At 39.4% G+C, this 27,435-nt stretch overlaps 1 protein-coding gene across 5 annotated transcripts in view; it reads right to left on the bottom strand.

Moving 5' to 3' along the window:
• The window catches only part of igfn1.1 (immunoglobulin like and fibronectin type III domain containing 1, tandem duplicate 1), a 30,740-nt gene extending 11,242 nt beyond the window's left edge, over positions 1–19,498 (bottom strand). For 2 of the 5 annotated variants that reach the window (XM_024383692.2, XM_024383718.2), the window contains exons 1-12: positions 19,346–19,498; positions 11,787–11,864; positions 9,955–9,999; positions 8,307–8,426; positions 7,159–7,298; positions 6,745–6,844; positions 6,508–6,598; positions 4,801–4,978; positions 4,534–4,647; positions 3,193–3,361; positions 2,644–2,916; positions 1,869–2,498 (exon numbers count right to left, since the gene is read on the bottom strand). In XM_024383692.2, the coding sequence (XP_024239460.1) occupies positions 1,869–2,498; positions 2,644–2,916; positions 3,193–3,361; positions 4,534–4,647; positions 4,801–4,978; positions 6,508–6,598; positions 6,745–6,844; positions 7,159–7,298; positions 8,307–8,426; positions 9,955–9,999; positions 11,787–11,838 (1,912 nt within the window). In that variant the 5' untranslated portion in view covers positions 11,839–11,864; positions 19,346–19,498. The remainder of the gene's footprint in view (positions 1–1,868; positions 2,499–2,643; positions 2,917–3,192; positions 3,362–4,533; positions 4,648–4,800; positions 4,979–6,507; positions 6,599–6,744; positions 6,845–7,158; positions 7,299–8,306; positions 8,427–9,954; positions 10,000–11,786; positions 11,865–19,345) is intronic. The other 3 variants (XM_024383710.2, XM_024383727.2, XM_024383701.2) reach the window with 2 other exon arrangements.
• Positions 19,499–27,435: the final 7,937 nt, after the last annotated feature.

Here is a 27,435-nt window from a genome sequence, read left to right as displayed (position 1 = left end):
ATTTTTGGTTACAACCGCCATGTCTTTGTGAGTCGCAGAGTAGGTGAATGGATGATCTCTGCATGTGTGGTTCCCACCATGAAGCATGGAGGAGGAGGTTTGATGGTCTGGGGGTGCTTTGCTGGTGACACTGTCTGTGATTTATTTTGAATTCAAGGCACACTTAACCAGCATGGCTACCACATCATTCTGCAGTGATATGCCATCCCATCTGATTTGCGCTTAGTGGGACTATCATTTGTTTTTCAACAGGACAATGACCCAACACACCTACAGGCTGTGTAAGGGCTATTTGACCAAGAAGGAGAGTGATGGAGGGCTGCATCGGATGACCTGGCCTCCACAATTACCTGACCTCAACCCAATTGAGATGGTTTGGGATGAGTTGGACCACAGAGTGAAGGAAAAGCAGCCAACAAGTGCACAGCATATTTGGGAATTCTTTCAAGACTGTTGGAAAAGCATTCCAGGTGAAGCTCTATGATGAAACTGGTGCTCATAAGGACCGCCACAGGCAAGGAATACCCAGTTAGAATGCCAAGAGTGTGCAAAGCTGTCATCAAGGCAAAGGGTGGCTACTTTGAAGAATCTCAAATATAAAATATATTTTGATTTCTTGAACATTTTTTTGATGCTCAGCATAATCCTACAATGTAGAAAATAGTAAAACTGAAGAAAAACCCTTGAATGAGTAGGTGTGTTCAAACTTCTGACTGGTACTGTATGTCAGTTGTTACATACATGGATGTAGTTTCTTACTGCAAGTGGATACTATTGTCTTGGCTGATAAGGTATTCTAATGTTTTATAAGCAGTATAATAACAAATACAATTGCAAACAAAAATAGCGATAGCATGATTACGAAAGTAGGATTACAATAACAGTATTAGATTCAAAAACAGAAGGGGAAAAAAGCGATAACAAAAAAACTATTTTAAAATGGATGCACACAAAAACAAGAATCTTAGATGATTTTTTATCTTAGTTGACTTGTCAGGGGTGTGTGTCCTTTACTTGTGTTTTTTATGGTAGGTACTTCTTAAAGGGATACTTTGGGATTTTAGCAATGAGGCCCTGTATCTACTTCCGCAGATAAACTCTTGGATACCATTTTATCTCTGTCTCTGCATGCAGTTTGAAGGAAGTTGCTAACTAACGCTAGCACAATGGATATTTTTTTAACATTATTTTTTTTTTTTACATTGAACCTTTATTTAACTAAGCAAGTCAGTTAATTAAGAACAAATTCTTATTTTACAATGACAGCCTACACCGGGCAAATCAGGACAACGCTGGGCCAATTATGCACCTTTCTATGGGACTCCCAATCACAGCCGGTTTTGATACAGCCTGGATTTGAACTAGGTGACTGTAGTGACCCCTGTAGCACTGAGATGCAGCGCCTTACACTGCTGCGCCACTCGGGAAAGGCTCCCATAGGCTCGCATAGGCTCTAACTTCCTTCCTACTGGACACAGAGACAGAAACGCGGTATCCACAAATTCATCTCTCAGGTGAAATAGATCAAGTGCCTAATATCCAAAATCCAGAAGTATTCATTTAAGTAGTGCTTTTAGGGGTTACCTTACCTAAATTAATCGTCTATGGTCAATCAGTGACTTCAATTACAATCTGATGTTAATGACCTTGAGACAGTCATCCCAGTCATAGAAATATGACATCTGGGTGAACTATACTTAGTGTAGTAGATATACTCTATGGGTCAGTTTCCCAGAACTAAAAAGCATGCTTAATGGAGAATCTCCATTGAACGTTTTATTTGTCGAAATCTGTGTCCGGGAAACTGGCCACAATGTCTTCCATTTAAACTACTCAAAATCTTATCAGTGGAAGAAATAGTTTCTTACCTATGAACGTGTCTGGAACAACTTGGCCGCTTCTCACGCGCTTTGTTTTTGTGGCTCCATCTTCCTCATCAGACTCATCTGTGCTTACTACTATGTCATCGTATTCCGATCCAGATCCAGCATCTCCCTCAGCCCCTGCAGCTCCACCACCTGCAGCCCCACCACCTGCAGCCCCAACACCTGCAGCCCCACCACCTGCAGCCCCACCACCTGCAGCCCCAGCACCTGCAGCACCAGCACCCGCAGCACCTGCAGCTCCTGCACCTGCAGCCCCACCTCCTGCAGCTCCACCACCTGAGGCTTTCTTCTTTGCCTTTGCTTTCTCCTTAGCATCTTTTAATTTAGCAGCTTTTTTCTCTGCCTTAGCCTTAGCCTTAGCTTCCGCAGCCCTTGCTGCCTCTCTAGCGGCTTTGGTGGCTGCATCAGCGGCCTCTTTCTCAGCCTGGGTGGCTGCGTCAGTGACGCCTCTCTCGGCAGCCTTTATCTTTGCTTCCGCCAACCTCTCTTCCATGTCTTTCTTGTGTTTTTCCGCCTGCTCCTTTGCTATTTTCTCCAGATCCAAATCCCCTCCTCCAGCCTGGGTTGTTTTGCGAGCTATCTTCTTGCCTTTGTTCGCAGGGTTCTTGTCAACTAAATCAGAGAATTTGTGAGTTATTTAATATAATGGTAGCCAGTGATGTGTGTGATTCACCGTTCATTTATATGGTTTATGAATGCAATTGATATGCTGAAAGATTGTTCAAAAACATTCCATGAGAAAATTGAATAACCTCACCTTCCACCACAAGCCAGGCATTACAGGAATGGATACCTGCCACAGCTGCATAGATACCAGCGTCCAAAGGCTGACAATCCTTCACTAACAACTTGTGGATGAGCTTGTCTTCAGACACTGTGATTTCAAATTTGTCATCATTTTCTATCGGGGCACTCTTGCCCATCCAATTAATCTCAGCCATAGGTGCCGTTAAGACACACTGAAAGATGGCATCTTGTCTTTCTTCTGCCTTCACCTCCTGAATTTTGACAGCGAAATTTACAGGTGGAACTGAAAGATGGATAGAGAGTTGGGAATAATACATACGAAGACAATCTAGTTCACACAATCATGTCATGCTTCTCAAATTCTTCAAACACCAATTTTACAAATACTGCAGTTCTAGTTCTTGAATGCTGTAGTTCCCAAAATGTATAGTGTGATGTATTTTCTCTTGTTTAACTTTAATTCCTCATAGTATCATTAACTATTTTGTAATAATCATATTATTGTAAAAAAAAATTCTAGTCTCTATTTAAACTGCGATTTGCATTTGTACTCACTTACTTTTGAAATCCGTAGAGAAGATATTAACTCCCTCTACATCCACTGAATAGAGACCAGCATCTTCCGGGTCTAGATTTTTGATCGTGAAAATGAATTTTTTGCCAACTCGTTTCAGTTGGTGCTTCATTTCTTCTTCCATCTCAAGGGTGTAAGGAACCATAACACCATCCTGCAGAGTGTATATATCTTTTACTTTTTTATCGTTTTTTTAATGTACTTTCCGAGAGTCAGATGAACTCGTTGATACCAGTTTTATATCTCTGCGTCCATTATGAAGGAAGTTGGAAGTAGTTTTGTGAGCCAATGCTAACTAGTGTTAGCACAGTGACTGGAAGTCGACAGCTGTTCCCATAGACTTTCTGTCATTGCGCTAACTCTACTTAGCATTTGCGCTAAATTTAGTTTGCAACTTCCTTTAAACTGCACACAGAGACATAAAAATAGTATCCAAAAGTTCATCTGAGTCTGGGGAAGTAGATACAGGTCATTCGGAAAGTATTCAGACCCCTTGCCTTTTTCCACATTTTGTTACGTTACATACAGCCTTATTCTAAAATTGATTAAATTAAACATTTTTCTCATCAATCTGCACACAATACCCCGTAATGCCAAAACAAAAACAGGTTTATTAAACTTATTTTATAAGTATTCGGACCCTTTGCTATGAGACTATAAATTTAGTTCAGGTACATCATGTTTCCATTGATCATCCATGATATGTTTCGACAACTTGATTGGCGTCAACCTGTGGTAAGTTAAATTGATTGTACATGACTTGGAAGGGCACACTCCTGTCTATATAAAGTCCCACAGTTGACAATGCATATCAGAGCATAAACCAAACCATGAGGTTGAAGGAAATGTCCGTAGAGTTCCCAGAACATGATTGTGTCGAGGGACAGATCTGGGGAAGGGTACCAAAACATTTCTGCAGCATAAAAGTCCCCAAGAACACAGTGGCCTCCATCATTCTTAAATGGAAAACGTTTGGAATCACCAAGACCCTTCCTTGAGCTGGCTGCCCGGCTAAAATGAGCAATCTGGGGAGAAAGGCCTTGGTCCGGGAGGTGACCAAGAACCCGATGGTAAATCTGACAGAGCTCCAGAGCTCCCCTTCCTCTGTGGAGGGGAGAAACTTCCAGAAGGACAACCATCTTGTCAACACCAATCACGTCTTTATGGTAGAGTGGCGAGACTGAAGCCCAAGAATACCCAAGAATACTAGAGGCTGTAATTGCTGCTAAAGGTGCTTCAAGAAAAGTAATAAATAAAGGGTCTGAATACTTATTAAAATGAAATAAACAGGAGAGCTATTGAACAGTTTGGTATGAGCTTTCATACCTTGTAGAGGAAAATTCTGCTGCTGGCATCTTTAAGATCCATGTCAATTTCAAACGTTGCATTTTCATCAGCATTGACTTCGATGTGTTTGAGCGAACTGATATGTTCAATAAACTGAAACAGACAAATATAAAAGGTACGGTAAAATGACTGATAAACCATAAGATCTTTGAAAAATCAAACAGGTAACTGACACATTTCCCCGTTTACTTTATTGGTGTTTTCTTCAAAATAACACCAGTAAAAAGATATTCCATAGTACTATACCTGTGCCTGTTCAACCTCTCTCTCCTTTTTCATTTCAGCCAGTTTTGTCAGCATCCCACGAAAATTAGTGATGCCGTACTCAGCACAGATTTGTTCATAATCTTTCTTGTCGGCACTCATCAGGATCTCCCAAACTTTCTCTTCAGATTCGAGTGGCTTTTGCTCATGGACATCTCCCCTGCAGATCAAATCAAATCAAATTTTATTTGTCACATGTGCCGAATACAACAGGTGTACAGAAATGCTTAATTAAAAGTGCATAACCTACAATGTTTGAAAAAGGTAAGAAATAAAAGTGTCAAGTAAAAAAATAAGTAAAAAATATAAAATAAAAGTAACAAATAATTAAACAGCAGCAGTAAAATAACAATAGCGAGGCTATATACAGGGGGTAACGGTACAGAGTCAATGTTAGTTGAGGTAATTGAGGTAATATGTACATGTAGGTAGAGTACAAAAGTGACTATGCGTAGATAATAAACAGAGAGAAGCAGCAGCGTAAAAGAGGGGTCTGGGTAGCCCTTTGATTAGCTGTTCAGGAGTCTTATGGCTTGGTGGTAGAAGCTGTTATGAAGCCTTTTGGACCTAGACTTGGTGCTCCGGTACTGCTTGCTGTGCGGTAGCAGAGAGAACAGTCCATGACTAGGGTGGCTGGAGTCTTTGACAATTTTTTGGGCCTTCCTCTGACACCACCTGGTATTGAGGTCCTGGATGACAGGAAGCTTGGTCCCCGTGATGTACTGTACGCACTACTCTCTGTAGTGCCTTGCAGTCGGAGGCCGAGCAGTTGCCATACCAGGCAGTGATGCAACCAGTCAGGATGCTCTCGATGGTGCAGCTGTAGAACCTTTTGAGGAGCTGAGGACCATTGCCAAATTTTTTCAGTCACTTGAGGGGGAATAGACTTTCTCGTGCCCTCTTCACGGCTGTCTTAGTGTGTTTGGACCATGATAGTTTGTTGGTGATGTAGACGCCAAGGAACTTGAAGGTCTCAACCTGCTGCACTGCAGCCCCGTCGATGAGAATGGGGACGTACTCGGTCCTCCTTTTACTCTAGTCCACAATAATCTCCTTTGTCTTGATCACTTTGAGGGACAGGTTGTTGTCTTGGCACCACATGGCCAGGTCTCTGACCTCCTCCCAATAGACAGTCTCATCGTTGTTGGTAATCATCAACAAACTTGATGATGGTGTTGGAGTCATGCCTGGCCATGCAGTCATGAGTGAACAGGGAGTACAGAATGGGACTGAGCACACACCCCTGAGGGGCCCCTGTGTTAAGGATCAGCGTGGTGGATGTGTTGTTACCTACTCTTACCACATGGGGGTGGCCCGTCAGGAAGTCCAGGATCCAGTTGCAGAGGGAGGTGTTTAGTCACACAGGGTGATCATTTACCATGCCTGCATTCATTTGAATTGCTATTGCAGAGTTGCAGCCTGTATTTAGTCTGCTTTTTTAATTAATTGTCTCCTGTTATACAAATCTATTCAGCATTGTGTTTCCCTCTGTGATTTAGGGCGTGTTTTCCAGACCTGAACCCTTTTCAATCAGAGAGCTTTAACTTATTGTTACCTTCTTTTTAGAGATCTACGTCTTCTGTTTGAAAGGTTTAGGAGTTAGGGAACTGAATTTCAACCACTAAAATACCTGTTCAAAACCTATTTACACAACCTGTTAATAGAGTACAGTGTAATGCATTCTCTTACCGCTTCTTCAACATTGTTCTAAAAGACCCAGGTTTGAGTGCTTCTTGTTCTTCTTTGGACTTGGCTAATTCCTTCGTCTTTTTGAATCCAACTGGACAGAAACGATTCGTAATGTTTATGTCTTAAAGTGTTGATCATTCTTTTTAAATCATTAGAATGCACTTGCATGACAAGATAAATATTGCTTAAGAGAGGTTTAGATTAGATGTGTTAGAATTATCTTTTTGTGTGTCCTACCTTCAATGACATTCAGCTGGATAGTGCAAACAGCCTTTCCATACTCATTTGTTGCAAAGCATTTGTAGGTGTCGGCATCTTCTGCACATACTTTGGGGATCTGTAAGCAAACTGATCATGTATTAACTACGTACTTCCCATCGACTGCTGTTAAGGTCCATAAAACAAATCAATTGAAATATACTTCAAGGGTAATTGCTTTATTTATTTTAAAATCCAGGAATTTAACCAATAATTATTATAATAAATTTTTTCATGTTAAAGGGTTGAAATATAAAGGTTGGAGTAAAAAGGAGGGGACATGTAGAAGTCAAGAGATTGGGCAGCATTTGATGGAACTGAAATTGACAAAATGTCCCCTTTATTGTTGAGTATAAGAACCAGTTGGTGCTGAATGGTGATAAACATGCTTACCTCTAGGGTGTGTTCACCAGACGCCTCGTCATACTTGCTCTGGAACTTCACTGGATCGTCTATCTTTCCATTTGCTCGGTTCCATGTCACGTTGGGTGTAGGTTCACCATACACAATGGCTTTGAACACCCCGAACTTGCCTGATTTGTGATTAGAGTCATAGAATACTTGTAAATAGTAGTAATTTGAACCATTGTGTTTTTCTTCTGATGTCCAATATTTGTCCGTATTTGGGTGTCTAATTAGTCCATCCTTTTGGTGATACAATTTTATATAAGGATTAGTGAGATAGGTCGGACTGTATTTGTTTGGTATTTTATTGAATACATTGCATTTTCACCAAATATGATGTGTAACATTTGTTATACAACTACCCCCAATGATGAAAGAGCTAGGCGTTAATTATGGCATATGCTTTAATAAGGAGCTTAACAGACTGCCTCTATTAAAGGTTGTGTCACCAATCTAAGTGTGCAAGGTTAAATAAGGATTTGGTATGTGAGTGGGTAGGGCATAGAAGGTCATCATAATCATAAATTATGTAGAGTCTACATTTCATTTCTGTTGCAAATGAAGTTCATATGAGCCGTCTGTAAGGATTGCATTTTGTGGACTTCACCATACATCACATGCCTTATGACCACTGTCACATGTCAGGGCCTGAAGCCTGTGGAACCTACTCCAAATGATATAAATGTCTCAACTGAGATGTAAAGTAATGCAATCGGGCCTATCCCTACATGTCCTTATGCTGCTTGTTTTAGTCAGGACATAATATAATATATGCCATTTAGCAGACACCTTGATCCATATCACCTTACAGTCATGTCTGCATTTTATATATATATATTTTCTTACTTATGGGAGGTCCTGGGAATGAATCCTACTCTCCTGACATTGCAGGTGCCATGCTCTACCAACTGAGCTTACAGAGGACCACATGTGTTAATCCCATCAGCACACCCGTTGCATTGGGTCACTGTTCCCATTTTGGTTGACCCAATTCCTGTGCTGCAGCTTGGAATAATACATTTGCCCCCCCCACCCTTTGTTTATAAGGCAATAGCAGAACACACAACATTTATTGCAGTATAATAGGACAGCTATGCCTGTTAATGCAGAATATTACATGATTAACTGTTCCTTACCCTCCTGAATAGTTAATGCGATGGGCTTGCGTGTGAAGTCAGGGTGGCTTTTCCCCTCTGGTATTTCCTCCACATACTGCGTGATCATAACTCCGGGGACTTTTGATCTGAATTTCTTGACTGATCACACACACACCAAAAATACATCATTAGAAAATGGCGCAATTATTTGATAACATTGTTAGCACTTACTGTTTAAAACAATTGAGATTTGCATTAATGGATGACCAAATCTAACACGCATAATGTCTAATACAGTTATAATCACTGAATTATTACATGCGTCAATATCATGTAATATTTGACTTTTTGAATGGAAGGGATTGAGGGCCATATTCGGACCTAATATTGCTGTAGAAGGAGTCATAGTACAACTGATAACAGTCTTGTTAAAGCAATGGCTGATACACCAAAACATGGAGTAGACTAGTAGTATCAGGTTGGGAATACTGCCCTAAATCACATGCCACATCTAGCAAGAAAATACACCAGTCTGCACGTGTCATTTTCATACCAAAATGAAGCCAACTAAGCAAAAAACATGATGTGATTATTATTTTCACTTTAGATCAATGCATCATTGTTCTCTTAATATTTATGGTACAGTACATTTTTCTTTTAAAGCTGAAATCTGTAGTTGGTGAAACTACCATGTCCTGTTAGAGATATTGCATCAACAAATAAGTTACTTCAAACATTGTCACGATGCTGGATGCTCCCCTCTGTTTCATCAACAAAACAAAACAATACCTAAGGGGCTGGGGTGAACAGTGGTGCTGTTGCCCCCTTTACGGATTTCAGCTTTAATGTGATGTCTCTTTTTTATTATAACAGCTGTAAACGTAGCACCGCTGCAGAGACTTAGTCAATCTGACCCCAACTGTTTCAAATGATGTTTGGTCATCCATCCTCTTTCCATCCATATTTCTCTGTTTTACTTGACTACTGTAACTGAACATAAATATAATTCCACAGCACTGATGAGTAATCATGAGCAAAGAATTGTTTGATGCAGATGTTAATTGTCTGTAAGAACATTTTCTCGAAACCCCATAACCTAAAACCTAGGTCATGAAGGGCCCAATCTGTCCTCCCACATACTCAACTTGTATTCTCTTGCACAAGGTACAGGTTGCAAGACAATATAAGGACCCCATAGCAATCATCCCATTAATAAGGATAGTTTGTCAGTATTAATGGATTTGTCATTTGTTTAGAATTCTACAATGAAGTGCGTCTGTTGTGACGCTGAAAATTTGAGTCAAACACGTACACGAATTACACCACTCATATGATGATGTATAGAGTAGCCTACATGCAACACAGTCATTACTTTCATCCACCATGCTTTGGTACAGTAAAACACCCAGACCAAAAGTACAAGGTATACTCTCTTAGAAAAAAACATGCTATCTAAAACCTTAAAGGGTTCTTCAGCTTTCCCCAGAGGATAACCATTAGAAGAACCCTTTTTGGTTTCCATGTAGAGGCCTTTTGAGTTCAGTGTAGAACCCTTTCCACAGTGGACTTTTTTTCAAAGATTTTTTTTCCACGTTTTTTTTTTCCTAATTTTTTTCTAAGATTGTACAAAGAGAAAGACACATTAATGGAAACTCAAGTTGCTGGAGTTTCCTTTTCTCTTCCATACCTTTTTTGTGGTGGGGCTTTTCCATAGCACCCCCAGCACCTTCCACTTTACAAGCAACATGACAGCAAGAGAAAGGAAATAGCACAGGAAACATTAATCCTGACAAAAGCACCTGAGAGAGTCTTGGGAACTTCGACAGGATTATGAATCCACACATACAGTACATAGATACATACGATTAACATTAAACACAAGGACAAGGGAAACATCCAACACACACAACTTGGAGAGAACCAACTTCCTAAGGTTTTTCAGAAGATTATTTTATGGAACAAATGTTTGAAAGAAAAATTATGAAAGATGAATTGTATATATACATTTTTAACCATTATGAATTTCTGAGTACATCAAATCATGGAGTTAACAGCAATTATATTGCTCTCTAAGTCATTATGCTGCTTGTCTTAGTCTTAGTTATATATTTTAATATTTAGCATACAAGGTATGTTTCTTCTATGACGATGGCCTATTAATACTAACTAAGAACTAGTGGTGTTAAATTATACTAAATCTGCTGACCAACTTTGGTGTATCAGATATCAGATATGCCAGTCCTCATTGGCATCCAATAAGGTCCCATTTAATGTGTTGTGGTTGTCCATAGGGTTGGGCTGTTGAGAGTCCTTTTCTGTGCCAGTTACAGTGCATATTAATAGTTGTCTGTAAATTGATTTGGAAAACAGCTGAGGAAGATGAGATATCCGATTATGTCTTCTACCAAACAGTTTATTGCCAGACATCCATATTTTGAGTCCAGTCTTCCCATTTCAATCAACCCCACAGTGAAAATTCTTTAAACGCTTCAGTTTACTGGTCAAATATGATCTCAAACTTAATCTTCTGTTTAGATTTGTTGACAAAGTAGATATGTTGTCAAGCATTCAGCACAGGTTTGACAGATTTCTCTTGATGTTGAATCAGTTCTTCAGTTTAGTTTTTCTAGCATAAGCATGTTGTCTTACAGTTTTTTGATGTATTTTTTGTAAACTGCAAGTAAATAAAACAATTGACAGCACTTTTCATTCTTCACTCTTCATAATCGCGATAAACATATTCTTTTTCGTTCTTCTGCTGAATCAGAAATATATTCATGCCCATTCTTTTTCCAATGTCACCCAATGACTGGCTGGTGATATCGCCTTGTGATGGCGTTGACAGAGAAGTGTTTGACATGATTGGTTCACTAGAGGTGTTGACATGGTGATTTGACTGCTACTTCACCTTTTAAGCTGATTGAAGCAATAGCAAGCAGCTTGTATTTCTTCATGTGCTTGTCTGGAGAATGGTCCTTTTCGGCAATATCTTAATTCCTAGTGTAATTGACACTGTAGTAAGTGTTGTTAATATTTAATCAGGGTGCTCCTGTATGATTTTGGAAGCCCAGATGATTGTGCACAAACTTTTGGATTGAAGCATCTCTTCAACTTCTTCTGGATAGCACAAGAGCAGAAGACATTATTAGGTGATGTTCTTGACGAAGCTTGTCATTTATGACTATCTAAATGTCATCTGTACTGAAAATGATCTCATATCTTCTCTACACTTAGTTGTGTATTGGATGGTCTAATTGATACTCTTTAGATACCTTGATTTACTGGCAAACTATTGGTAGAAGACACTGGAGCACAGTGTTGCACACGCATTGCAACAATTGCTCTGTCAATACAGCAAAACCTAACATTTTTATGCCGGCAACTGTATCTTGGCAATCAATAACGGGCTATGATTCCTGCCTTTTTTGTTATTTACCCTTTGCCTGTGTGTGACTGCATTGGGTGGATGTCTGTCTTGATTCGACTGTTAAGAGGAGAAATCCATCACATTGCACTTACCCTTCTGCCCTTCGGCAGATTGATCTGTCACTTTCGACTTCATCACCTTCATCTTGGAATATTTTGGATCAGAAGGCTCTGTAACAGACATTCACACAGAGAAAAGGAATGTGAGTTAAAACTGTCAAGTTGAATGGAACATCACTACCACTGATTACAGTCATTGAGATGCCTACTAGTTACGAGACAAAATAAAAAAGACAAGAAAAAACAGGGATTTCAAAAGAGATCATTTACATGAGTGACATTCTCTCCTCTTCAGCTAATAACCAGCAGGTGGCACTTGAGACTTGGGTTTAGTGTTAGTTTGCACTATTTCTAATCTCATTATAAGGTTGCGTATCAAAGAAACCCTAAAATGACATCATCGGGGGAGTGTATCCTCCTCCCAGACGATACAGTATCAAGCAGCTGCTAGCAATGGAAGTGGTGCTGTTACTCTACCCAGTCAGTAAGAGGCAGCATGCAACACACGTCTATCTATTGGACTTGTGTCGAACCACTGGATCGATGTCTATCCTAGGAATGTGATGCTGACATGTTTTGATTGAGCCCTGCAGTTGTTGAAATCTCTACTAAACCAAACTGTGGGAGGATATTCGGAGGGGGTGGGTTGCAACAGAGGCACCGAGGGCGCTATAGATTATCGAGGTATTTGTAGATGGTTAATAGGGAACATAGCTAACAAAGATCTCTGCTCTCTGCAGATTATAGATCACTTGTCTATATGGTTCTACAGGATTAAGTGTTGATCCTACGTTTTGAGAATTGCTTCTAACAATTTTATGTTGACAATTTAATATTGAATTGTGTTCACGCAATACCTTAATCACCCAAATTTTTTTAAAGCAATACTATCCTTGCCTGCCTGGGTTTATAGCATATGGTGTTTGGCTTGTCAAATGTCAAATATAAATTAGGATTTGATTTATAATGTACATCAGGTGTCCTCTGACACAGATTGTAAAGACAGAAATGCTAGGGATTTCAAGATACCAACTGACAGCACTTTTGGAGACATAGCAGTATCATTGGTCTACGAATGTAATAGGTCACACAACTCTTTATATCCTTCCTTTTTTTGTTGTAGTAGTAAAATTTCACCTAACGGCTGTTCTGCCTATCAAGCCTTAAAATGCTCATTGGTTAGGGGTTGAAGAGGGGGGAGTTATTAAGGGTAAGTTAACTCGTATTTTTACATCTCGTCATAGATTCTTACAAAATACGGTAAGGTGAGTGCTACCGCTTCAGGCCTTTATAATTATTAACATTTTGGTTTCATATTTCCGTACCATTGAAGTGATACATAAGGATATCTTGAGTTAACGTATGACAAGATACGTTATTTATTGAAAGAACTTAGGTATACAGCATTACAGCTGAATTACCTTGAAATAACGTAATGACTATATTTTGTTTCTAAACTAGGACTGGTAGCATGCATTTTTTAAACATTATATTCAGATATTATATATGTTCTATATGATTTAGCATGTGGTGCAGATGACTCAGTTTTACATTTGAAACCCTGAACATTATGTGTTCACATAATTTGCATGATGCCATAATCCCGCCCATCTGTTGGATGTTTAAAATGCATCAACAACATATTAGGCACAGAGCAGCATACAGTATGTGTGTTCACGTATGCAGTACACTATAAGGATCAGATGTGAATAATTCATTTTGGGGACATTTGTTTAATGTAAAAAAAAAACGGATGTTTTAGTTGTACAAATCAAATTGTATTAGTCAAATGCGGCGAATACAACAGGTGTAGACCTTACAGTGAAATGCCTACTTACGAGCCTATATCCAACAATGCAGTTTAAAAAAATATGATAAGAAATGAAAGTAACAAGTAATTAAAGAGCAGCAGCAAAATAACAATAGCAAGGCCATATACAGGGGGCTACCGGTACAGAGTCAATGTGCGGGGGTACCTGTTAGTTGAGGTAATATGTACATGAAGGTAGAGTTATTAAAGTAACTATGCATAGATGATAACAACAGAGTAGCAGCGGTGTATAAGGGGAGGGGCAAGTAGTCTGGGTAGCCATTTGATTAGGTGTTCAGGAGTCAAATGGCTTGGGGGTAGAAGCTTTTTAGAAGCCTCTTGGACCTAGACTTGGCGCTCCGGTACCACTTTCTGTGTGGTAGCAGAGAGAGCAGTCTTTGACTTAGGTGGCTGGAGACTTTGACAATTTTATGGACCTTCCTCTGACACCACCTGGTTTAGAGGTCCTGGATGGCAGGAAGCTTGGCCCCAGTGATGTACTGGGCCATTCGCACTACCCTCTGTAGTGCCTTGCGGTCGGAGGCAGAGCAGCTGCCATACCAGGCAGTGATGCAACCAGTGCTCTCGATTGTGCAGCTGTAGAACATTTTGAGGATCTGAGGACCAATGCCAAATCTTTTCAGTCTCCTGAGGTGGGATAGGTTTTGTCGTGCCCTCTTCACAACTGTCTTTGTGTGCTTGGACCATGTTAGTTTGTTGGTGATATGGAGAACAGCTTCCCTAGAAGGCCAGCATCCCGGAGTCGCGTCTTCACTGTTGACATTGAGACTGATGTTTTGCGGGTATTATTTAATGAATCTACCAGTTGAGGATTTGTGAGGCGTCTGTTTCTCAAACTAGACACTCTAATGTACTTGTCATCTTGCTTAGTTGTGCACCGGGGCCTCCCACTCCTCTTTCTATTCTGGTTAGAGACAGTTTGTGCTGTTCTGTGACGGGAGTAGTACACAGCGTTGTACCAGATCTTCAGTTTCTTGGCAATTCCTCGCATGGAATAGCCTTCATTTCTCAGAATAAGAATAGACTGACGAGTTTCAGAAGAAAGTAATTTGTTTCTGGACATTTTGAGCCTATAATTGAACCCACAAATGAAGGTCAGTTTCATTGCTTCTTTATTCAGAACAATTTTCAACTGTGCTAACATAATTGCAAAAGGGTTTTCTAATGATCAATTAGTGTCACGTCCTGACCTTAGTTCCTTTTTTATGTCTCTATTTTAGTTTGGTCAGGGCGTGAGTTGGGGTGGGCATTCTATGTTTTGTGTTCTATGTTTTCTATTGCTATGTGTTTTTCCTGGTATGGTTCTCAATCAGAGGCAGCTGGCAATGATTGTCTCTGATTGAGAACCATACTTAGGCAGCCTGTTTTCCCACTATGGGTGTGGGTAGTTATTTTCTGTTTAGTGTGTTTTGCACCTGACGGAGCTGTTTCGGTTGCCCTTTTGTTGCTTGTTTGATAGTGTTCAGTTTTACCATTAAAATGATGAACACTTACCACACTGCACCTTGGTCCTCACCTTCTTCTACCAACGGCCGTTACAATTAGCCTTTTAAAATTACAAACTTGGATTAGTTAACACTACTTGCCATTGGAACACAGGAGAGATGGTTGCTGACAATGGGCCTCTGTACGCCTATGTAGATATTCCATTTAAAAAAATCTGCCGTTTTCAGCTACATTCGTAATTCACAACATTAACAATGTCTACATGGTAATTCTGATAAATTTTATGTTATTTTAATGGTAAAAAAATGTGCTTTTCTAAATGACCTCAAACTTCTGAACGGTAGTGTACTTTTGATTTTGTAGGAATTAATTGAATTATGAACAATGTGTACCATTTGGTACAATACACTGTAGTAACTAATTAAGCTCCAGTTTGTATCCATTGTTACAAGCTACTAGTTCGTTACCGCCTAATAGTAAATAATCAGGTAGATTCTAGGTGTAAAAAATAAGCTAGAGCAGATGTATTTTTTATTTAAAGTGTTCTATCTGTATAATAAATGTGCAGAACATGTTTGATAGAATCTTTCCTTAAGTCATCAAGCAGCCTCAGCAGGGATGGAACTTAAGGATTTTCGGCACTGAACAGCCGGGCTAGTAGACCACAATTTTAACTAGACAGGATCCAAAATCTATGTTTGAAAGACAAAGTTTCTCTAACCGGTGGGCTACTTGAGCACAATTTCTATTAGGCTGGTCTGAAACGTGTTACTTCAGGCTCGAGGGCTAGATTCATCTCCATCCCTGAACCTCAGGCTATCTTAATAAACACACAAGCTGTGCCATTACTCAAATTGAGAGCTTTATTTTTAGTTCATTACACACTCCCAATAAGACTGTCCGAAGCAGGGCTGGACTCCAGCAGTGGTTTTGACTCTTGCCGGGGACATAAAAATGAACTCCAACGCCTTTGAAATGACACCAAAGTATATGCATCCTTCTGCAGAGCTTATTTTACCTTCATTTAACTAGGCAAGTGAGTTAAATAACAAAATCTTATTTTCAATGACAACCTAGGGACAGTGGGTTAACTACCTTGTTCAGGGGCAGAACAACAGATTTTTTACCTTGTCAGCTCGGGGATTCATGTGTGCTATCACACAGAAAATCACTTGTTTCTCTGATACGTGGCTGTATAAAAGGTAACACTTATGTCGCAGTGAGAAATAGGAGGCATGCTTTATAACCAGTATGTGGGGTAAGATTCCACGACTGGCAGCATAAGTAATTCACCACACTGGTGCCAGGCTGTCTTGAAATGTGTTGCTGTAGTTGATGGAAAGAAGAGTCCTCTTTTTTGATAATGTATGTCTATTTGTATGTATGTGTTTACATGCAGTATTACTCCTGTTGTGGCGTATGTTTGTTACTAGTTTTGTACTTTGTTATATAATTGTCACACAAGTGCTTACTTAGACTACTTGATAACTAAATTATATAAAATAGTGTTGATACTGGATCAGTGATTCAATTTTGTCTTGTAGCTCCTTCCTCTTGCAAATATTTTAAATGGTGTTTCCACATGGTGTTTCACATGAACTCATAAAGGTGTTGTATTACAGAGTGATAGACAAAACAGATGCAGCCCTGCCCTGACTTCCAATGTGCAGTTATGAAACTGAATTAATTAACAACACTCTAAATAAAGTGTCCAGGTTTGATGGAGTGCACTCAACCTCATGATGTTCGTGACTCCATTTAACATGTCCTGTTAACTGGTAAATGTGATGTTTAACTTTATCCACTTGGTAGCAAACATTCACACACTGTCCTAACACCATGAAGTGTTGTAATAGTGTGCAGGTAAACTTGTGTCAATTTCACCTCTGAGGGAAGATTGACAAAGACCTGTGCGTTCTTGCTTTGTAACACTACAGCAGCAAGGCCATTATTTTAGGGGCAGGATAAAGATACACTATGAATCAACCAGCTTGACAGTGTGCTGAACCTACAGTGAGCTGTGAGAATGATCTCATCAAGGGCTCAACAGCAAACGAACACATGTGGCTCATTCCACAAAATGCGTGCCTTTTGGACATGTACACTTTTAAGAAATTAACTTAAACATATCATTTGTCATTTTAGGTGAAAATGAAGAATACTTAAGGTTTGGTGTCCTCCCCACGGGACGGTTAAGCTAAAAGGATAATGTGATTAGCATGTAAGTAACATGAACATTTCCAAGGACATAGACATATCTGATATGGGCAGAAAGCTTAATCCAAAAATGTCTCCAAGTTTCACCATCATTGGCCTAGTTAAAATACACCCATTTCATGGAATGACCCGAGTACTTAATGCTAAAATGGTGCTAGACAAGTCTGAGTAACTCTGTCTTCCACCATTGACTGCACTGTTGACCTCACACTTGAAATGGCATCTGAGAGGTTCTCAAGTGTCCCTCCCGGCGATTTTTCACACGTACACTAACCACAGCTGTATAACTCACAAAAAACAGTTCCTTGATGACAAGGGGTTTTGGTGACAGACGGGTGCTGTATTTCAAGGGTAGTACTTGAATTTCAAAATGGTTTTCTGAATTATTTTCAATTAAGGGAGCTGCCAATTTCATGCACAAATACCACAATAGAGACTCAAGGTATGTTTTGCACATGCTTTGCCATTATAACACACAGGACATTTTGTTAATGTTATGTTCCTTTTGTTCTACTGCATTGTTTCCAAATGCAATCATGTATCTTCTATTTTGTTTCTGCTTCTGTAAAATGACACAACAATAGTTCATTTAGATACAAGTATCTTCTTATCGTTAGTCCGACATAGAAAAATGTGACATAGACTGCCTAGGTGAATCCAGGTGAAAGGTATAATGCCTTTTTGATGTCACCTGTTAAATCCACTTCAATCAGTGTAGATGAAGGGGAGGAAACGGGTAAAAAAAATTGTTTAGCCCTGAGACAATTGAGATATGGATTGCGCATGTGTGCCATTCAGAGGGTGAATGGGCAAGCCAAAATAGTTAAGTGTGTTAAACAGGAGCATGTGTTAAACAAACCAAAATGTATTTTATATTTGAGATTCTTCAAAATAGCCACCCTTTTGCCTTGATGACAGCTTTGCACACTCTTGGCATTCTATCGACCAGCTTCATTAGGTAGTCACCTCCCCCACCCCTTTTGCCCTCAGAACAGTGTCAATTCGTTGGGGCAAAGACTCTACAAGGTCTTGAAAGCATTCCGCAGGGATGCTGGCCCATTTTGACTCCAATACTTCCCACATTTGTTTCAAGTTGGCTGGATGTCCTTTGGGTGGTGGACCATTCTTGATACACACAGGAAGTGTGAAAAACCCAGAAGTGTTGCAGGTCTTGACACAAACCAGTGCACCTACTATAATACTCTGTTCAAAGGCACTTCATAATTGTATCTTGCCCATTCATCCTCTGAATGGCACACATTCATATGTATATATATATATATATATATATATATATGTATATATATATGTATAGTCAAAATTGTATTGAATACAGAATAGCTTTTTGCGGCTTGGCTATAAAACAAGCCCACTATGGCATATCATATATGTTTGGGCTGCAATTTTATTTAACACCTCCATCTATAGTTAGCCGTCACCCTCAAACCTCACAACTATGACCTCACGGATATGACCTCACGTCTATGATCCAGCTCTACAAATCCCACAACAGTGAAATTCAAACTGTAGAACACACATGCCCAACTAAAAAGATTTTATGCATTACCACCAAGTCAGCTGTACCTCTTCATATGGAATCCCATTCTAATGTACAGTACAGTATGTCAGACACATAAGCAAGTGAATGTCCGTAAGTAACTTAATGAGGTATTCAGTAACTTGAGTAACTGAAATAAGAGGGCATTAAAAACTTAAAGACCAGAAAGCAAACAGTTGCGACATTTAATACCCTCTACCCTTAAGTTTTTTTATGTACCTTTTAAAGGTATTCAGCCCTGCTGAAGTTATTTTACACCCTAATCTTCCGATATCAACTGAAAATCCCTGTGGTCATACAACATCTGCTTACATATTCATAAGCAGACTAGCATTATCACTATGTTTCCCAGATCAACTAAAACACTATTACTACTACTTTATGTACATTATGGAATGTTGTCCTTTCCTCAAGTCACATAACAGAATAACAATACTGACACAATTAAAAAAGGTACAAGGCCAGTTTGTATTTCTCTCCATGCTGGTCCATCTCGTCCGACCCCCCCATTCTGCCAGAGAGGAGGGAAGAACGACCTACCTGCTCACAGTCCTCAGTGCTCTCAGCTGTGCTCCTTTCAAGCAACACTGTGGCTACTCTGATATTTGAGTGCCTGTTCCAAGTTGTGCTCGGTAATAAATCCTAAAGAGCAACGTGTGTGTCTCTGCCTGAAGACTAAGCGACTGCCAAAACGAGTTGTCTTTTTTGTATTTGTGTTGAGGAGTTGCACCAAAGACGTTTGGTTGGGTGGGCGATGAAGAGGGGGGCTCCACTAAGGGTGGATCTAACTAACACTTCCTTTACAGTGGCACTCCTCATACAGTAATGTTTATTAACTGGTTCCCTTAACCACACTTTCACTTAAAATCCTGAAAGAGAAAAAATATGATATGTTCTTCATGGTGTATATCCAGTGAATACAACACTGCAAGTTTGTCTAGACCTATGATGGTTATTTTCAATTATACATTTGAGTGTCATTCATTACTAGAAGTGTGTTTATTACAGTTGCTTTTGACTAATAAAGGTAGTATTGTGTGTGTGAATAAATTGTAGTAAGATGTAAATTGTTCATTTCAATAAATCAGTCAACAAAATGTAAATGAAAATACAGTGGTTAATGTTTTTTTGTATAATTTCAAAGATGAATTATTATATCAGAAAGACTGCTAATGTTTGACATTAAGAAATAACAACTCGATAGACTACCTAAGCTTTCTTTACCTTCTTAGTTACATCTCGCCATCCTCAAACCAATTTGGCAATAAGAAGCACTTTTATGTTGACTGTAAACCACACAGGTCAGGGCACCTGAGAAAGAAAAAGGGAAATAAATGCATGAATGTGTACAGTGGGGCAAAGAATTTGTCACGCCCTGGTTGAAGTATTTTGTGTTTATCTTCATGTATTGGGTCAGGCCAGGGTGTGGCATGTTTTTTTTTGTATGTGGTGTGTATATATTGGGATTGTAGCTAGTGGGGTGATCTAGTAAAGTCTATGGCTGTCTGGAGTGGTTCTCAATCAGAGGCAGGTGTTTATCGTTGTCTCTGATTGGGAACCATATTTAGGCAGCCATATTCTTTGAGTTTGTCGTGGGTGATTGTCCTTAGTGTCCTTGTTCCTGTCTATGTGTTAGGTTACACAAGTATAGGCTGTTTCGGTTTTCATTACGTTTATTGTTTTTGTAGTGTTTGTATTTAGATTCGTGTTACGTTTGTTTATTAAATTATGGATCACAATCTACACGCTGCATTTTGGTCCGACTCTCCTTCACACCTAGAAAACCGTTACAAAATTATTTAGTCAGCCGCCAATTGTGCAAGTTCTCCCACTTAGAAAGATGAGAGAGGCCTGTCATTTTCATCATAGGTACACTTCAACTATGACAGACAAAATTAGAAAAAAAATCCAGAAAATCACATTGTAGGATTTTTTAAAATGAATTTATTTGCAAATTATGGTGGAAAATAAGTATTTGGTCACCTACAAACAATCAGGATTTCTGGCTCTCACAGACCTGTAACTTCTTCTTTAAAAGGCTCCTCTGTCCTCCACTCGTTACCTGTATTAATGGCACCTGTTTGAACTTGTTATCAGTATAAAAGACACCTGTCCACAACCTCAAACAGTCACACTCCAAACTCCACTATGGCCAAGACCAAAGAGCTGTCAAAGGACACCAGAAACAAAATGATAGACCTGCACCAGGCTGGGAAGACTGAATCTGCAATAGGTAAGCAGCTTGGTTTGAAGAAATCAAATGTGGGAGCAATTATTAGGAAATGGAAGACATACAAAAACACTGATAATCTCCCTCGATCTGGGGCTCCACGCAAGATCTCACCCCGTGGGGTCAAAATGACCCGTGGGGTCAAAAATCCCAGAACCACATGGGGTGACCTAGTGAATGACCTGCAGAGACCTGGGACCAAAGTAACAAAGCCTACCATCATAACACACTACACCGCCAGGGACTCAAATCCTGCAGTGCCAGACGTGTCCCCCTGCTTAAGCCAGTACATGTCCAGGCCCGTCTGAAGTTTGCTAGAGAGCATTTGGATGATCCAGAAGAAGATTGAGAGAATGTCATATGGTCAGATGAAAACAAAATATAACTTTTTGGTAAAAACTCAACTCATCGTGTTTGGAGGTCAAAGAATGCTGAGTTGCATCCAGAGAACACCATACCTACTGTGAAGCATGGGGGTGGAAACATCATGCTTTGGGGCTGTTTTTCTGCAAAGGGACCAGGACGACTGATCCGTGTAAAGGAAAGAATGAATGGGGCCATGTATCATGAGATTATGAGTGAAAACCTCCTTCCATCAGCAAAGGCATTGAAGATGAAACGTGGCTGGGTCTTTCAGCATGACAATGATCCCAAACACACCGCCCGGACAACGAAGGAGTGGCTTCGTAAGAAGCATTTCAAGGTCCTGGAGTGGCCTAGCCAGTCTCCAGATCTCAACCCCATAGAAAATCTTTGGAGGGAGTTGAAAGTCTGTGTTGCCCAGCAACAGCCCCAAAACATCACTGCTCTAGAGGAGATCTGCATGGAGGAATGGGCCAAAATACCAGCAACAGTGTGTGAAAACCTTGTGAAGACTTAAAGAAAACGTTTGACCTCTGTCATTGCCAGCAAAGAGTATATAACAAAGTATTGAGATACACTTTTGTTATTGACCAAATACTTATTTTCCACCATAATTTGCAAATAAATTCATAAAAAAATCCTACAATGTGATTTTATGGATTTTTTTTTCCATTTTGTCTGTCATAGTTGAAGTGTACCTATGATGAAAATTACAGGCCTCTCTCATCTTTTTAAGTGGGAGAACTTGCACAATTGGTGGCTGACTAAATACTTTTTTGCCCCACTGTATATATTTTTAAATATCAACGTTTATTATTGAAAATGACCAGTGATTGCTATTTTGGCTCAGTGGTTAATATTTGTAAATTCTTCTGTGGTGTTGGAACGGTTCTTATGAAGCGTAAATCATAAGACTTGAATTTGTCCCATTAAATTTAGTGTGGAACGTAACTTGGCTGTTATTTTCCTGTCAAGTCTGAGGGGTATGGTAGTATTGATTACTGTCTCAATTACTGTAATTCATTTCACTGTGATTTCTATGGTTACAGTAACCATAATGGTCAATGTTCTTTTTCTTTTTTTTTACCCCCTCCATTAAAAAAAAATATAAAGAAAGAAAATAAACGTGCACTTGTCTTTTTTTACTGTACTAGCACTGCCTTTGCTGATAACTTCTTTATTTAAGAAAATGTACTTAAAGCCAGACTCAGTAAGTGTCAGTTTTGTGATTTTGTTTACATGTTATATTTTGCTTTGTCAGGCCAACAAAAGAAACCCAGGTAAGACGTCATAACATGCTCTAGAGTCTATGCTACCTGAGAGTTGTCAAGCAGCTGCTGGGCCAGCCACCCTTTGATCCAGATCAACCAGTAGGCCTCTTCTAGTTACAACAAACATGTAGGCTGCTGAATTTTTTTTTTTAAATGTACAAGTCAACTATGAACGTAAGACGTGAAATGTTTGCAAGTACTGTAAAAAAAATAGTTTTACTATAGTAGGCTACACCACCGGTTTGCACATTTAGCAATGATTGAATAATATATCGACAGCTGTTTGCTAGCCAGCTAAATTAGCTCTCTAGCTTTCTGTGTAACTAATGTCCTATAGTTTAATTTACCAGAAGACAACTAACTCAGACTTTTCTGTGTAAGGTTCTGTAATTAGTTTTTTAGTCAACCTTGTGTTCTGTTTCGTTGTTTCTTGAGCGTAGCACTTTCTTTGTGTTCTTGAACGTAGCCCTGTCTTTCATTTTTGTTAATTGATTTCACCTGTGTTAGTTACTCACCTGGTCTCATCAGCTCCTTATTTACTTCAGTTCATTCTGTTTGTGCCTTTGTGAGGTATTGTTCATTTTGACTCTACTAAGCCTTTTCATAGCTCATTTGTGAGAACCAGTTAAAGCCTTCAGTCCTAGTTTTAATTCACCTGCCTTTTTGTCTACCTGTGTATGACCATTGCCTGCCTGTGACCACGATTCCTGCCTTCTGCGAAGGGGAATCAAACACCTGCTGTACTCTGCGTGTGAATCTACACCTTTTTCTCCCTGAGTATTCATTACATTGTGATTATCATTGGCACTGTCCACAGCAGTGTTATACTAGCACTCACGGGTGAGGAATGCCTGCCTTGCTGAATAAAAATCGGCCACAATTCAGTTTCCAGTTTTACTCAGAAAATCAAGCTAGCAACATCAGAGCAACAGAACGCGCGTGACAAAATGGTCAATAGGCCTACGCATCATAATTACCTTGAGAAATCTGACCTTCAATTTGTAAACCAAGCTGCTGTACTTTTAATAACTTGTAAAACTGTATTTTGTATCGCTTTGAAGTGAGCCAAATGGACAATTTAAGCTTTCATTTATCCATTTTGACATATGTTAAACAAGAAACTAACATTTTATATTTGATTTGGGACTTACTGAATCTGGCTGTAGCTGTCTCACCTAGCTATCTTAAGATGAATGCAATGTAAATGTTTGGTAATGTACTGTAGCACTTTACGGCTGAAGCTTTTCTCCAAGGGCCATGTTATTCCGGTATCCAATAAATTATCCATTAGATGGACCTGAAAAGATAATGGATATTAATGTACATTTTATCACAGCCTTTGTAAAAAACATTCTTTCCATTTTTTTGTCACAGTGGTACAGTATATAATTCAGAGGGAGGATGTGAAATGCATCTGTTACAATTATTTAAAGAAATATGATCTCATGAGTAAATTTTTATTTTGTTTATTTCAGCATGTGCCTATACTGAGTATGAATAGAACATGTTTATTTAGGCGCTGGTTGACATTTGGCATAGTACTTTAAAAGAGGCTCACAGTCATGCCAACTGTGAGTTGTTTAAGTTATTAGGGTATCTATATATTTAGAACATAAATAAAAGTTAACTATTGCCCTTGATCCCTGACATAGGGAATTCACAGCAAGATGTCTGAAAGGTGGTCTCATCCTGTCGGTATCAAGCAGGACATAAAGCTGTTCGTGTCCCATTACAAATCAATGCCATGACCACAACCACCACAACACGACACCCAAAGCAAACACTCTTTATTTATTTATTCATTTACTTATATCTCAAATTTCACACCTTTCCAAGCAATTATACAATACACTGTATGTGTAATGAAAAGTTAAGTTATATTATCCTTTTTAAGCTAAGTTACTTGATAAATAGGTTTATCGTTTTATACATTTTGCGGTTTTACAAATTCAAAGTCTTGCCCCATAAGGCTTAGTAGTAGTGCCCAATGTTATGGACTTGGTTTATGAGTTCGTATTAATAACTGCCTACTTGCAGAGAACGCACCTGCATTGGCTGTAATATTAAGTGACCTTATATATTTTATTACCATTGGCGAAACCTACCAACACACTTAGCAACAGAGAGCTTGGTCAGATCATGCAATTGGAGAGCAAAATTAGACCCTGAGGAGCAGACCTTGAAATGCCCAAGCTTGTTTCCTTCCCTGAGCGGATCGTTTCAAGACAATCTTCCTGTGCTCACCCTGCTTTGCCCTTGCAGTAAAACTATTGCACTTTGCCATTAAAGGCAAGAGGTGTCATAAACTTCACTTTTCCGTCCTCTCGAAAACATCAGCTCGCATGTTGCTAATTCTCTCGTTGTGATAATGGGATAACTAGACCGTGTGTAATTTACATAATCTATACATTATTATGTGAAACAAATGGTTTAGGTCAAATATAGCAACTGCCTGGTCTTAATAATATGTTGTCAGGTTTATACTTAGGGTTCGATTCAATCCATATTGCCGAAGTTCGGTGTTATAGCTCTCTCCGTATAACGTGGGAACATTGCCTTTAAACATCAATCGTGAACAACGATGATCTTCAGCTCTATGGATTGAATAGCCAGCAAATAACTGTAATTATTAGTCGTGACTTGTGGACAAGGGTGACATGTAAGAATACTGTCTACGCTTGATCACAGGACCTCCTTAGGCCATTTCTCCTCTGTTGATACCATGTCCATCGTCATCACCATGTTGGGGTGGCTTTAAACGTAATCCTTATACAGAGAAGGGAGGGGGGTATATAGGTGTACATTACATCCTATGATGTTGTACAGGTAGCCTAGTGGTTAGAGCGTTGGGTCAGTAACTGTAAAGTGTTGCTGGGTCAAATCCTCGAGCTGGCAAGGTAAAAATATGTCGTTCTGTCCCTGAACAAGTCAGTTATCCCACTGTTCCCTGGGCGCCAAAGATGTGGAAATAGATTATGGCAGTACCTCGCACATTTTTGATTCAGAGGGATTGGGTTGAACGCAGAAGACACATTTCAGCTGAATGCGTTCAGTTTTACAACTGACTAGGTATCCTACTTTTCCCTTTACATGGTATACAGGTACAGTTGAAGTCGGAAGTTTACAGAAACCTTAGCCTTATACATTTAAACTCAGTTTTTCACAATTCCTGACATTTAATCCAAGTAAAAATTCCCTGTTTTAGGTCAGTTAGGACACCACTTTATTTTGAGAATGTGAAATGTCAGAATAATAGTAAAGAATATAATTTATTTCAGCTTTTGTTTCTTTCATCACATTCCTAGTGGGTCAGAAGTTTACATACACTCAATTAGTATTTGGTAGCATTGCCTTTAAATTGTTTAACTTGGGTCAAAAGTTTTGGGTAGCCTTCCACAAGCTTCCCACAATAAGATGGGTGAACTCTGGCCAATTCCTCCTGAGAGAGCTGGTTTATCTGAGTCAGGTTTGTAGGCCTCCTTGCTCGCACACCCTTCTTCAGTTCTGCCCACAAATTATCTATGGGTTTGAGGTCAGGGCTTTGTGATGACGACTCCAATACCTTGACTTTGTTGTCCTTAAGCCATTTAACCACAACTATTGAAGTATGCTTGGGGTCATTGTCAATTTGGAATACCTATTTGCGACCAAGCTTTAACTTAACTGATGTCTAGAGATGTTGCTTCAATATATCCACCTCATTTTCCTGCATCATGATGCAATCTATTCTGTGAAGTACACCAGTCCCTCCTGCAGCAAAGCACCCCCACAACATGATGCTGCCACCCCCGTGCTTCACGGTTGGGGTGGTGTTATTTGGCTTGCAAGCCACCTCCTTTTTTATCCAAACATAACGATGGTCATTATGGCCAAACAGTTCTATTTTTGTTTCATCATATCAGAGGACATTTTTCCAAAAAGTACGATCTTTGTCCCGATGTGTGTAACAACCCTGTGCGGAAATCGACTCTGCCACACGAGCAGGCTTTTGCGGCACAGTCGATAGCGCGCCGGACCTCGGGCTCGAAGGTGGAGGGTTCGAGACCTGCTCCCTGCTGTTTCATTACATTGGTGTCAGAAGTGATCGGACCTCGCATCCACGACAGTGCGTGTGCTTGGCCGGTGAGCGCGTTCCTGTAACACGTAGAGTCGCAAACTAGCGCGAGGACTCGCTCTTTGAAAGTTTCTCATACATTGAGAAATCATGTTTGTTCCCTGCCATTTCTTTGTTTTGGGACAGCCAACCCCCTTATCTGATTGCATGCAGCTGTTGTCTCATTATATATGTTGATTTGAAAATATATAGATTTTGCATGCTGTTTTTTTTTTCAAGTAATACATTTATGTTTGTGACATTTTACTCAGCCTGTGGCTCCAATTTCAACGTTGGCACCAAACACTCTAAATAGGCTGTCAGGTCCATTACATTGTCACAAATTAACTTTTTCTCACAGGAAACTTTTTTTTCTCCTGAAAATATGATGCTGAATCCAGCTGAACATATTTTAGTTAATCTGGCAAGTGTGTTCTAACATTGAGTACACTTTGATACTTAAATTGGTTACTACCTGGTCCAAATTGTTTTTAAGTTTGCAGAGAAATCCGAAAGAAACTAAAAAGCTATTATTATATCATTTTCTAAAATAAAAATACCACATTTCTGTTAAATAAAGTGTAATTACGAAGTTATTACACATAATTCTCTCATCGACTCAAAGGTAGAGTGTGTTTGCAATGTGGGTGGGAAACATTTAATTTTATAGTCA

This window comes from Oncorhynchus tshawytscha, linkage group LG02 (genome assembly GCF_018296145.1).
Source record: "Oncorhynchus tshawytscha isolate Ot180627B linkage group LG02, Otsh_v2.0, whole genome shotgun sequence".
Lineage (NCBI taxonomy): Eukaryota > Metazoa > Chordata > Actinopteri > Salmoniformes > Salmonidae > Oncorhynchus > Oncorhynchus tshawytscha.
This window is presented reverse-complemented; position numbering and strand designations above follow the sequence as displayed.